At 42.2% G+C, this 14,197-nt stretch overlaps 1 protein-coding gene across 2 annotated transcripts in view; it reads left to right on the forward strand.

Moving 5' to 3' along the window:
• The window catches only part of znrf3 (zinc and ring finger 3), a 67,283-nt gene that overhangs the window by 51,122 nt on the left and 1,964 nt on the right, over positions 1–14,197 (forward strand). The window contains exons 3-7 of one of the 2 annotated variants that reach the window (XM_085295315.1): positions 6,126–6,200; positions 8,877–9,008; positions 9,836–9,943; positions 11,146–11,313; positions 14,092–14,194. In XM_085295315.1, the coding sequence (XP_085151441.1) occupies positions 6,126–6,200; positions 8,877–9,008; positions 9,836–9,943; positions 11,146–11,313; positions 14,092–14,194 (586 nt within the window). Of the gene's footprint in view, positions 1–6,125; positions 6,201–8,876; positions 9,009–9,832; positions 9,944–11,145; positions 11,314–14,091; positions 14,195–14,197 lie in introns of both variants that reach the window. The other variant, XM_085295314.1, reaches the window with a different exon arrangement.

The raw sequence follows: 14,197 nt of genomic DNA on the forward strand, positions 1-14,197 counted from the left end.
TATGAACAGTGAACCCTTACCCCAGCAGCTCAAATGAAACCATGATTTATGGCAGACCTGCGCTCCATTGATCGGACGCCATGTGAACATGTTTTCATTTGGGAATGAGCTTCCCGGGGAGTCTCACCAGGTCAGACCTAATAACATTTACTTATCACTTTCAATGCCGCAGCCGCATTAACAGGTAGGCATGTACACGATGCCTCTCGTGCTTCTTTCTGAGTTGACATGATTATCGTGATGGATCACCCAATCTAGAAGTGGGTGTGGGAAATGTGCTATAACCCTGTAGCACCATGTGGCACACTCGCACAGACCCTGATGAAGTAACATTGACATTATGCCAGCAGATTATTAAAGTTGCCTGTCGTCTTAAACAAATTTTAGGGCTTAAACCATTCTTTTATTCAGCGTCCTTACTCCTCAGCACATGGTGACCAGGTCAGCATCCACTTCCTTACTTCACCTCTTATCTGCATGTTGGATATTAATGGCAGTCACTGAGCTCACTGAGTGCTTTAAGTGATTCTTTCCCCTGTGTGTTTACTTTGGGTGAACTGTCAGTTTATATGAAAGTGGTTGAATGGAGAGGAGCTCAGAGGCCTGCCGGCCCCCATCCCCCATCGGTGTGACACACAAGTGGATTTTTATGTGCTCCGTAAATATTTGAAATGGTGCCTTAGACTGCCCTTAGGACTGTTGTAACACGCTGCAGCTGCGAGAAAGCATTAATATTTAAAAAAAAAAAAAAAAAAGGGAGCGAATGGGCGAGTTCAAAAGTTTGTGAGGATGGAATCAGAAACTGAACGGTGACTCAACTAGGGCTGCACGATTAATCGTTAGAAAATCGCGATCTCAATTCATACTTATGTGCGATCTCATTTCCAAATGACAACGATTTTTTTTTAAAAAGAGAGAAAAAAGACGACGACGATTGTACCGCATTTTGATCCGGGACGTAATCTGCATGAAAACAAGCGCTCACTCTTCCTGCTCAACAAATGACAAGGGCGGAGCCTTATACCACGTGGTACAGAAGCTGGCTGCTAAAATTAGCAGGGGAAAAACAACGGAGAACACGTCAGGGACGACGAGAAAGTGACAGGAGAAAATCCGTCCCGGTCAACCACCCAAACATCAATAACGGGAACCTTATACAGCGCTTCCCTATACACGTCGAACTCCTGCAGGCACAAAGAAATTACGGAGGCTATCACTTATCACCTGAACAAAGATATGGCTCCCATCAACACTGAGCAAAACGAGGGATTTAGGAAAATGATCAACACCCTAGACAAACGCTACACAGTGCCGTCCCGCAACTATTTTTCTATTGTTGCACTACCTGCTCTATACACGCAGCGTCGAGCAACGGTGGAGACGGAATTTCAAGCAGTACAACATTTTGCGGCAACGACAAAACGTGAGACATTTGTTGTTTTTATGTTTATTTATTGTTTTTATGTTCAGTCTTACGAAGTTGATGTGCAGTTAATAAGTGCAATAAATATTTATACTGGAAAAGAAAATCGCGAGAGAATCGTGATCTCAATTCTAAGCCAAAAAAATCGTGATTCTCATTTTATGCAAAATCGTGCAGCCCTAGACTCAACACTAGTCAGGTGTTTTTAGCACATCAAGGTTTTCTGAGTGACATTGTGTCCTTGTAAATGATTTCACAATAGCGCGGTCTTAATATTACAGTGGTCATGACACAACAGTAAGCAGATCCGGCAGGATCGCTAAACCTGCTGATTAAATGACACACAGGCCAAAACAGTTATGTCGAATATCTGTAAATAGAAAAACATGTTACGACAGAGCAACGGTTTGTCGGTGAAGTGCTCACATCAAACGGTGGGAGATGAAGAAGGATTAGTTAGGTGAGTAAGTGCTCCTAATCCTGCTGTTTTGAAAATGTCACGATAATACAGCCAGGTTTTGTCTGCTGAAGTTCAGCATCCACGGAGAACAAAGGAGAGACGTTTCAGAAATGCTTTTCTTTCTCTCAGCTGCAAAGGCGTCCAATCAGATGAAGCATAGCCACATTGAAAACTCTGATTTTATTTTAGCTGAATGTAAATAATGTCTCGGCACACATGCCTTCCCTGAAAGGGAGTGAGAAAAGGACATGAAAAAAAAGAGGGGGTGACCACATATGAGAAAATCCACGGGAGAAAAGTATGCCTTTATCTTTTAATAAACGGTAAAGCCAGGAGGCAACATGAAATTACAGCATAATAGCAGTGGAGAGTCTTCTGAAGACTTAATTGCCTTAATTATAGCAGTGCGGAGAGAGAGAGAGAGAGAGAGAGAGGGAGCAGGAAAGGAAAGCATGAGCAGAAGGAGGAAGAAGGAAAAAAACAAGGGAAGCAGAGGAGAAGAAAGGTAGCAGTGGGATAGAAGAGCTGGAGCGTGAGACAGATGTTGCAGGTGTATCCAGGTGTAGTTCGGTTTGCACGTGAGCCTGTGTTTTTCTGTTAAACATGCATTTATAAACACACACGGATGGCTCTGTGTGTGACACAGAGTTAATATGCCAACCCTCGGTCCGTGTGAATGACGGAGTGAGTTCTACACTGAGAAGAGACTCTTTCCAGACGAGTGAAAATTTCGCTCCCTCAGATCTTACAAGCTGGCAGGTTTACTTAGGGATGCTAAACATAGCTTTCATTTTCCTCTGCGTCTAGACTGAGTCCTCAGTGCTTTCTGCTGCGGTTTTTGTTCACTCGGGGACGATTGTACCCTAATTCTAATGTCTCCGAGCCAGCGGGAAGTTTGTTTAGCCAGCATTATTGTGAAGTACCTGTAAACCCCCCCCCAACCACCATTTTGGCAGGCAGTTCGGGTTGAGAGTTCAGCTGACTTTTGAGCATGGATGACTGATCAAGAGAGGGAGAGAGATCACGTCTCAGCTTTGAGAAAAATATTAACTTTTTGCAGGATTTCACAGTGAGACAGTTTTCGGTTTGCCTTGTTTTTGACCACCTCTGTTTGCCTCGCAGGGCTTTTGTCCTCATATGTTTACTTTTTGATTCATGGATAAAGATCAAATCTTACAAACTACCGTTGGTTGAGTAAAAAAGTACAAAAGATGGGGAATCATGGTAATCTAATATTATCTGAACACTTTATAGTGTTTCAAGTTCTTGATCAGTGAATCTCCACTGGTGAAAGAAGCTCTGTTTAAATATACTTCACTTCAAAGGTGTCAAAAGTAAAAGTACTTCTGCAGTAAAATGATCTTCTTAGTGTTTATTGTATTTTTTATTATAGATGACATTGTTATTCACTCATTATCACAAACCGGGGTGCTTGGGAGTAACTTAAATAACAGTTTGTTGTATTTTATGAAATTACACTACACTAAAGAAATAGTTCCATAATTACATCACTACATTTTATCATTGTCCACATATGTAATATGTTGACAATGTACCAGTACATGGTGGTAAATATACCACCAAAATTCCCATCTCCTTGTTTCTTGAACAATTCACCCTTTAATGTTATATTAGTTTTTATAAAACCCAAATATTGTAAACTGTTACTTGTCAGGCAACTTTCTGTCTTATTGCAACTTTCATCGTGACTTCCTTCCCGATAAGCTTAATGACCAGACCTCTTTGAAATCCCTGTTGAATCTCAATGAAAGCCCACTTTTCTAGTGTGCAATTCATCTTTTTTTGAAAGGTTTACCACAGACGACTTGGTGCTGTCTCAGATTTCTTGCACAATGTCTCGTTAAACCCAGTTTGACTCATTGAAATAAACCGTATTTTAGTTCTGAGCAAATTTTTTAACCGTATTAATCCATCTTTTGGTGTCCGAAGATTGTAATTTTTTTTATGGTGTTTTTTTTAAGCAAGCCAGTTTGCCTGTGGGTGCATTTTTGTTGTCGTCAGGCAAGTCCCTGCACTGCAGCGCGGGCCTGCCCGAGTGGAGATTCTTCAGGAGGGAGATCTCTTTCTTCTCAAAGCGTCTTACCAAGAGCTATTAATTATTAACTGGGAGAGCTAACATCAAAGGAGCAGACTTGTGCTGAATTAAATGGGGGCTGGAGCCTGGCAGCATGGAGCTGAGAGAAAACTGGGTGAGAGGGAAAAGCCGATTCCACACCGCTCGCTTTTGAACTTTCCAAGTACAAAAGTTAAAGAAAAACGGAGAAAGAAAAGAGCAATGCTAGTTTATGTAAAGGAAGCAGAACGAAAGAGAAAGTTGGAAGCGCTTGTACTTATTGCGTGTTGCTGTTGTTTTTCATGGGGCTTTCCTTCACTGCTGGGAATGATTGATTCAGTTTGTTTAGTTAATTAGTCTTTAATGAGCTATGAAAGCCAGATTCATAAACATCTTGTCTATGGATTAAGCCAAGGGGAAATCTAATTAAGACAGCTTGAAATTCAGAGACATGATATGTTTACATTTTCCTGAAGCTGATGTTCACTCAGAGTCACTCAGAGTCAAGCCCCCCCCATCAGAGGACTTTTGTTCCTTTTGTTTTTCTTCCCCTGTGCTGTAAAATAAGCCCATGTACTGAAAATCTAACTATTCTATACAGTTTCATTATTTGCTGTGAATGCAAATAGTAGCAGTGGACTGTGTAAAGGAATTAAAAGCTGCCAGTTAAGTTGGAAAAAGTTTATTTCAAACTTGCTTTAACTTCACCTGCTTGTTCTTGGACAGCTATGTTAATCATTACCACCTTCCTACAGACTCAGGAAACACAGGAAACTTAAGAGTGTCACGCAAGCATCCTGTAGAAAAGCTAATCTAGGGTAAAGTCACAAAAATGATATTAAATAATGGATTATTTTGAATTTAAAAGCCTTTTTACTTTTCTTCACTCCTCATTTTTACACAGGACCTTTAGTGGCCTGTTTTTACAATTCTCTGCCATCCTATAGACTCACTCATGACAAGTAATTGATAAATTAGTCAGCAATTATTGTCAGTTGAAGCCTTTGTGACATGATGTGCCATATAGCTACCAATTAGACAAATAAAACTTGAATAGCGCACCGAGGGCTTTACAAGCCTTTGATTTGAGGAGCGCTGAGGGCCTTTTTGAGACCCACGGTGGTCTTTCTACTGAACTACATGGCTGCCCTTTTGACAAATGATGTTGAAAGTTGCTCAACATCCCATTGTTGAATGTTGTTACCTCAGAAATCAACATGATATGTTGGGAAAAGAGCAATTGTGCCTCCCCCACACATACCACCGCTCCCTGTCCCCACTCCGTGTCCGTCCTCCGTGCCTGCAGAGTGGAGCGGTGACACTCTGCAGCCAGTCGGCAGCGGAGTCACAGCACTGTACATTGTCACTTTGATCTTCACCCCCCGTCCCTGTTCCCTCCAGTTATGAAGAACGCTGGCAAGAGCCCAAGGGCACTTGATAATACCAGGATATGATCCAGCCGCGCTCTTTTAGATCATGTAGTGTAGACATCAAAACGCTGTCTAAATAGGGCACCGTGAATCAGGCGGGGTGAGAACGGGTTGTAGGGGAAGGCAGGAGTTAAGATAAAGGAACTATTTTTTTTTCCCTGACGAGGGGAAGCCAATTTGGATTCTGCAAGGAGATACTCAGGGTTCTGCAGATCCAAGCATTTCCTTTATCTTTTGCCTTTAGCAGAACTCTTCAAAAGGCCTCTGTGTTATGACTTTCCCCCCTCTCAGATGAAAGGAGCTCACAGTTTTAACAGCAGGAAATCCATGATAACTTTATTTAACTTTTCTAAACCTGCACAGCAGAGTTGCATCACATGGAGCTGTGCATGCGTTAGTTCCTTATGGAAGTGTTTAAGTCTCTGTCGTATTATTAAGTTAATATGGCGCAGATATACGTGGAATGACATCATGGTGGAGAAAGCCACATGTGCATCCAAGCAAATGTTGTCCCCGGCTTGTTTACGTCTCATCTGTTCGATTTAATTTTTCCTTCTCGTTTTCTCACTTCAGATAATGTGTGTGAAGGTTACACTCGGGCAGAGAACTCCCTCTAGTGGCCTTGAGTAAAATGTGAAATCCAACTTTGGGAGTTGAGTGTCTTTATCGGTATGATTATGCATTCCCCGGCTATTTTTCCTCAATATATCTAATGATTACTTTGTTCTGTGTTGGCAGGCAAAGAGAGCGGTGCAGCGGGGAGCCACAGCCGTCATCTTTGATGTATCTGAGAATCCGGATGCCATCGACCAGGTTTGTACACACAGAGAATTACTCCGGCATTCACGCTCTCAACAGCACTGAAACAGTCTAATCTGTCTCGGTCTCTCCGTGAAAGACTCTCCGCTTTTCATTTCTGAATGAAGCTTAGCAGCTTGCCCTGCCCTTCTGGCTGGCAGTGTATGAGTGTGTGTGTGTGTGTGTGTGTGTGTGTACAAACAATGATCTTTCTATCTTTAGTTCTGTTCAAAAGCACGCGGATCAGCCTCGCGCATTCAGCCATTCTGGGCCTTTCATCTCTCCCAACTTGTGTTTGGAGGAGTGCACTACACTCTGTGAGGACTGAAAATTGATATCCAGGTTCAGCTTTCACTAGACCATGACCAAACTCTGTTGAGCTCACAATTGCACAGGTAGCATACTTTACCTCACCTCCTGAGAGCGTTCTTTGAGTGCAAGTTTAGGGGAGCACAGGCTAAAGTAAGAAAGCATATCTCTTGTCACACAAATCGAGACAGTATTCCTGACTCCCGTGTCTCTGCCGTTAAGAGGTATAATACTCGAGTTGCTCCTCTTGAACGCCTTTGTCGCAAGAATTCTCCTGTGGTATTCATTCCTGCCACACCAGGCCTGGACTTGCAGGGGTTTTTTTTCCCTCTCTCCTTGCCTCTTCTTCTCTGCTGCCGGATCATAAAGCGCGTAGCTGAGAGATAAAAGGGATTGCGCGCAGACCACATGAAAGGCAGCGCTAGGCGGCTGTGTTAAATTCCCCCGAGAGGCTTTTCCAGTCAGAGCAGCCCGATCAGCAGAGACAGGAGTCACAAGGCCGAGGGGCAGGGAGGAGGAGCTTAAAGAGAATTAAGGTCCTGGGGCCAAAATTAGGAGAAGCTTTATAAACTTAATGCACTTGACCTCCTTTTTCCTCTGTTTATACTGTAATGTGGGGCCAAGTGCCACTTGGAGTTTTGTTTTGGGAAAAGTTAAGTTTATGGTTAACTTTGTGCTTGTGTACTGTATTTTTATTTTTAGCTAGTTTTTATTGGGGCATTACTTGTTAAAGGGGAAACTCGAGTTGCAGTGGAATCGTTTCTCAGAGTAAGAGCAGCTCACCAGAATCAAGCGGGAGATCAAAAGTTTCAGCATCTATACTTTTAAACCAGAACATACAGTAATTCACTGGGGAACATGACGACAGCAGAAGAAATAGCAATGTGAATATATCTTCGGTATTTCCCTTGGGCTTTTCAAATTACAGATTCCAACCAGCAGACGAGCGGGAAGAACAGAGAGGGCGAGGAGGAGTAAAGGAGTATGCCAACTGACTCAAAAGCCAGAACATACTATTCACTGACTATTTCCTCCTACTCCCTCTGGCAAACGTGGCCGCAGTTTCCATGTCTCGGGCCTATAGGTCATTTTTCCCAGCTGGGAAAAGTTTAAAACTTTTTACATTCACAAAGGTCACCGGTTTCTCTTTGCCTCATATCCTCTTTGTCTCACACTACATATGTTAATTGGTCTAGAACAATCCACCAGAGAGTGGTTTAAAATTGTTGGAGTTGAATAAAAAAGAACAATCAGTCCTGGGCATAATTAAAAAGGCCTCATTTTTGCATATTTGACACAAATGCATTTGAGCTCAAGGTTTAATATCCACAGACCAAACTTCAGCTCAAGCAACCCTCAAGCAACCATTTCCATGAACTGTTTTTACATATATAAAAACAGCTTGAAATTAAAACTATAATGGAGCTAAAAAAAAAAACAAAGGTTCAACCTGTCCATACCTCCATATTGCAGTGGTCTGCTTTGATTCCAGACAGACACACACATCTCCCCTGGGGTTTGCGACAGGAAGGGGATCTGGCTTAAGACTTTGCCTGAATCAAAACATGCGGAGCGACCCACTGTGGCGTCCCCTGGAGACGAGGGATCCGCTATTTCCACTAATTAAGGAGGAAGGGTAGTTCTGGCTGTGAAAGCACAAACTTATCGGTTAACTTGCGATTGACTAATACCACAGATAATCCTCCATTATGAAACAGAATAACCGAGATTTACAAAATAGACTGAAAACTAGTGACCGAGTGCATAAGCTCAATAGTAAAGTGTTTACAGGGTCAGTACAGAAAGAGGTTCACCCACACTTCTTTAGGACCAGAGCTCTGATTGGAACCATAGCTGTCGCCACGAACAACACTGGAAAGCTACGTCCATGTTTTATGGGGGAAAAAAAAAAGAAAGATGATTTTTTTTTTTTTGATCATCTAAAAATAACCTACATATAAGAAAGCCTTAAACAGTAACGTTCAGCTAATGTGAGTTTCTCTCATTGTCTTCACACGAGGTCGGACATTGAAGTTATCATTGTGTGTGACATAGTGCTTTGGTGCCACCCTCTCAGTAGATATGTTATTGGAAACAAACTATATTAGTTACTTTATCCCTTCCTTTAACCAGCTTTGTTCTGATTGGCTGCACGTTGCAAGAAGAAGGTGGCTGGGGCATCTGTGCTCATACAGGGCCACAAAAAAACCTGTAATGTGGAGTTCTACATAGACAGACCGCATTATTTAAAACCTTGGCCGTGCATAACAGGTCCCTTTTGAACACGACAGCTTTCATGTCAAAATTACAAAACCGGTCTAATTTAGTTAGAAAACAAGAGGCCTGTGTCTCACGTGTCTTCTTTCTCCGTCTCCTCTTCAGCTCAACCAGGTTGCTGAGGATCCCTTGAAGCGGCCGGTGGTTTACGTGAAGGGCAACGACGCCGTCAAATTGATGAACATCGTCAACAAGCAGAAAGTGGCCCGTGCTCGGATACAACACAGACCACCGAGGGTAAGTGCTTACTCACAAAAAACCCTCAAAATCGCTGTGTAGATGGAGTGCATGTGTGTGGGACAAATCTCAGGCGCATGTGAGGAACTTGGGGATGAGGTGAACATGTTTGTGAGGCCCACGCGGCAAAACAGCGCAGAGAAGCTTTGGATGTGAAGACAAACGAAAATTCCAGCTGTGAAATCTGACCCCTTTTCCTTTCTTCTCTGCTCTTTGCTGCCCCGAGGCCAAAGACTTTTTCGCAGCACTTTGAGAGATTAATATCAGCCGTTCAAAGAGCTGTTTGTTTGCTTGGAATATTTGATAAGAGACCTGCACACTTTGAGGTCAAATAACTTGACATAATGAAACCTCAAGAGAAAGGATTGGTGATGAGAGAGACTTTTCAGGGAGCAGTAGTGTAGCAGTGTAGTAAAAAAAACAAACCGTATTATTATTGCTACTGACTCGTTTGAGCTCTAGTCTGCAGAATGGTCTCAACTGTGTAGTTGTAGCTCGAACCTGTGCAAATTACTGACAGAGTGAGAAGACAGTGATGCACATGGCAAAGTGAACTGGCCAGCATGTATAATCATCCACGTATCTGTTCTTTAACACGCCACTGAATTATGCATGAAGGTCGCATTTTATATTATTTGCATTGAGCGGCGAATGAGTCACAGCTTTGCGTGTTCTGGTCTGCTGAGCAAGTAACAAAAACTATAATCAAATATGTCGAAATGCCAGTAAATGGAATTTTCTTTCTTTTAAATGCAAGTCTTTATACGATGAAATAACCCTTTTAACGAGACGCATGTGTTTCTGTTGCTTTCCTTTTTCCACAGCAGCCCACAGAGTATTTTGACATGGGCATCTTTCTGGCCTTCTTCGTGGTGGTGTCGTTGGTTTGCCTCATTTTGCTCATCAAGATCAAACTGAAGCAGAGAAGAAGCCAGGTTAGTGAGGAGCTCAAATAACTTGAGAAACTGTTTCATAATATGCCAGTCTGTGTGTGTCACAACCAAACGTATGCCCGCGTCGTGCTGAAAACACACCCAGATATACAACGCCGTGCCTTGTTTTTCCAGTCAGCACGACTTTAGTGGGAGTTGGAGGCGTTGCGTCAGGCGACAGTAGCTCTGCCGCTGATTGATTCCCCTTCTGTGCCGACAAAAAGCTCTCGGTGGAGGCTTACGTCGGGTGCATGAATCAGGATTAGCATTCAGTTAATGCTGATGCGAGGCTGGCTGGAGGAGCCAAGCGTACAGAGATGTCATGACGGCGCGTAAAACCTGTCGACGTGGTCGTGACTTCGTTTGGTGGTTAATTAAGTGAACTCGCCTCACACCGAGGGCGGATTTATCACACGTAACAACCATTTCCTTCTCAAAATGTGAAGAATTAATGAACTGCTTGTGGTGTAAATATTGCTTAAACAGTAACTGTAAATCCATTACGTTACTTTTTTGGTTTTAATGAAGGATTCCTCAAGGGATCGTCCTCGCGCGACTCGAGTTAATTAACAGACGGAAAATCCTGAACTTTTAAAGTCCTCGTGTTTTCTGTTTGTTAACCCTGTGATGGGAATTCCTTTCATCCCAAATTCATTGCTCTCTTGCTAATCAGGGTGTGGGTTGTGACCTGGGATAATACCCTGTGGAGACGTGATTTAGTTAAGCCAGAGCATAAATAACCGTGTCTTGTAAACAAGTGATGCACCATCAGTTTAGGCACTCAGTACTATAAATCACAATGTCTGCTCCACACGAGTCATTTAGTTTAATCCTAGTAGGCAGTTCTGTACGTGCCGACTTATCAGTCAACATTTCCTAATAAGTAACAATTTTAAGGCGACGCAAAGCAAATTAAAAGATGAAACGAGGACAGGGAATTAAAACCAGAAAGATGCTCATGCATCAGTGAAATATTGCAAAATGATGCACTGTGTCAGAGGGAGAAGTGTTAAATCATGATGTCAGCCCCCCAAAACGCACACTTGCCAACAGTAATGTGTAGACACTTTAATGGAATTTCTTTTGAAATCGCTCATCTCAGCTTTTATATCAACTTTGCTTCGAAAGGTCGTGCAAAAGTCAGATGTTGGTCTCAAATGTGCTGCTACCCCCTCTGACACTGTGCCACACCCTCCTCTCCACAGAGCTCGATGAACAGAATGGCCATCCAGGCTCTGGAAAAGATGGAGACAAGAAAGTTCAAGGCCAAAGGCAAGGGACAGCGCGAGAGCAGCTGCGGAGCCTCTGATTCGCTGAGCAGCAGCTCCACCTCTGACTGTGCCATTTGTCTGGAGAAGTACATCGATGGTGAGGTAAGAAGAGTTTTTTACCTGGGGTACCCTGAAATCTGGAAGGAATGAAGGAGTTATTTCACTTCTCTGAAGCTTCACATAGGTTTTTTTTTTTTTTTTTTAGGCCGCCTTCGTGACAGACCATATTATCAATCAATCAAACTTTCTTTGCGTGTAGCACTGTTTAATAATAATAATGGATTGGATTTATATAGCACTTTTCAAGGCACCCAAAGCGCTTTACAATACCACTATTCATTCACTCTCACATTTACACACTGGTGGAGGCAAGTTACGGTTGTAGCCACAGCTGCCCTGGGGCAGACTGACAGAAGCGAGGCTGCCATATTGCGCCATCGGCCCCTCTGGCCCCTCTCAACACCAGTAGGCAGTAGGGTAAAGTGTCTTGCCCAAGGACACAACGACCAGGACAGAGAGCCCGGGGATCGAACCCGGCGACCTTCCGGTTACACATGCGCTTCCCAACCCCCAGTGCCACGGTCGCCCCAATGTCTTTTAAAACTGAGAAATTGATAATAAAACTGAGCAAAATGTTATAAATCTGCACAAATAAAAAGATGACCATGGATGAAAGGGAAGAAAATAAAGCAAAGCTGGATTAGGAAAGACTGTGCTGAATGTTGTCTGCTTGTAACAAAGCAAAGCACTTTTATTTGATAACTGCCGACACGTTTTGTTTCTTTAAATCAGATTTTTTTTAAATGAGAATATTTCAAACTGTTAAAGCAAAATGCATAATAATGCAGTCCAGACTAACAGTTTGAGTGACACTTTGCAAAACACCGAAAAGTTCAACACAAACGCAGGACTAATGTAAAACATCTGCATTGAGATGGATGCTTTTAAACGCTTCAAGGTTCACGCAGGCATAAGTGAACCATATGGGAGTCAGAATGCTTAACTCTGGTCGTGCTAAAGCGGTCATCCACCCGCCTCGTTTGTTTTCTTTTCATTGCATATTCTGTTGACATGAAACATAATGCAGTTTTTATGGACAATGGAATGGAAGTCCCCCTGATGTGCTCGGGGACCGCAGTCCTGCGATCTTTAGTGACACGCTTTCCGCTACCTTTTTAGATGTTTAGCTCAGTCTTTCAGAGCACCTGGAGAGATAAGGGTACCCAGAGTGCACTGGATTGTGATTAGGCTTCCTGTTTTCGCATTGTGGCCTTCTTTAATCCTTCAAGGAGTCATTGTCAAATTATGTATCCTAATCTTTGTAGATTTACAGTAAGAGCATTGCTCATCTTCATTCAACGATGATGGGGGGGACAAACCCCAGTGCCCAGAAGGGACGTAGTGGTGTGTGTGTGTGTGTGCGCGAGAGTTTGTGGTTATGTGTGTCTTCGGTAAGGAGGAGAAGAAAACAGAACAAAGCATGGCGCCAGGATTGCACAGAGGAAGTGGCGATATAAAAGACTGAATGGCATCAAAGCTGTTTTTGAGCAGTGAACCAAGCAACAAAAGAGCCTAAAGATGAGTCATATTAAGCCACACAGTAAAGTATTTGTGGCAGTGAAAGAGTTGTCGCTGGAAAACCAGTGCTCCTAGTTTAATACTTTGGAATTCTTCAAATGGAAAATTATCATATTTAATGGTGTATGAGTAAAAGCCTGCTTTGTTTGAAAACGTGGCTTCATTGAGCATTAAAGTTGCATTTTACTGTGGTGTGAGTATTGTGTTTGTCCCATGATGTCAAGTTAGTTTTAAAAAGTCAATTAGACTCACGATCAACCGATAACAGTTCAGTGTAGCTTTGCTGCCACCTTCTGGACACCAGGCTTCTCTTAAGTTCACATTAATTCACACTTTCTTAAACTTTTCTGCATATATAATACAACTGCAACTATGAAATAATACATATAAAATGTGTTTTTAAAGGAGACCTGTTGGATACATGGGAAGTTTCAAATAATGTTATCAGAGTATGTGCAAGTTGTCTCTAGGCTTTGTATGATGTCAGAGAGGATGGGTTTATCGCTAATATGGTCATCTTAGGGACAGAGCTATAAATACAACGCCCCCACCCACCTGCCGTTCAAATCTTTTGTTTGCAAGCAGCAGCCAATTAGATGATAGCTGTATTAAAGGAATCAGGGGAACGCTGGCTTAAAGGGTGGGTAAATGGAAATAAATGGCTTGTTTCCTGCATCACAGCCGAGTATAAGATAAAATGAGGAAATCTTTTTATACTGCAGTCACTCTTTTAGTAACCAAGGATGGACATATGGAGCTTGAAACCCCTGAAAGCTGATTCTGCTCATCAGGATGTTTTCTGTCGGAGAAACGTTTCGTCACTGTTCCATGTGACTTTCTTTCTTTGTGGAGACCAAAAACATTTCTCCGTTGGAAAGTACGAACATGAGCATGCATCAAGATATTAGGACTCCTTTAATGCAATATACATATGAATGACTTATTGGTAAGAAATTAATTGGCTTGAAAATGTTGAAAATGTCTTAACTGGGTTTAAGAAAAACCCCCAAAAACTAAATGACTTGTTTGGGTGTTTGATTTTTTTAATTTTATTTATTTATTTTTACATTAATCATTTGATTTTTTTTTAACCACTGACATAAACCAGATATATTGAATGTTTTTTAAAATATTTCTAGAATGAATTATTTATCGGACAGTATTATGAGATTTAAAAAGATTATATCAGCGTAATTAAAAATAAGAGCATGCGTTTGATATATTTCATTGCTGTATTTGCTGCTGTTTGTGCTTTGACAGTGCATGAAGATTAACTGCTGAATTTTTTATTTTCTCCTGCAGGAGCTGCGGGTTATCCCTTGTGCCCACAGATTTCATAAGAAATGTGTCGACCCCTGGCTGCTCCAACATCACACCTGTCCCCACTGCAGACACAACATCATTGGTG

Source organism: Mchenga conophoros, linkage group LG12 (genome assembly GCF_057382185.1).
Source record: "Mchenga conophoros isolate Kocher_MC1m ecotype Shallow Benthic linkage group LG12, M_conophoros_male_GT1.1, whole genome shotgun sequence".
NCBI lineage: Eukaryota > Metazoa > Chordata > Actinopteri > Cichliformes > Cichlidae > Mchenga > Mchenga conophoros.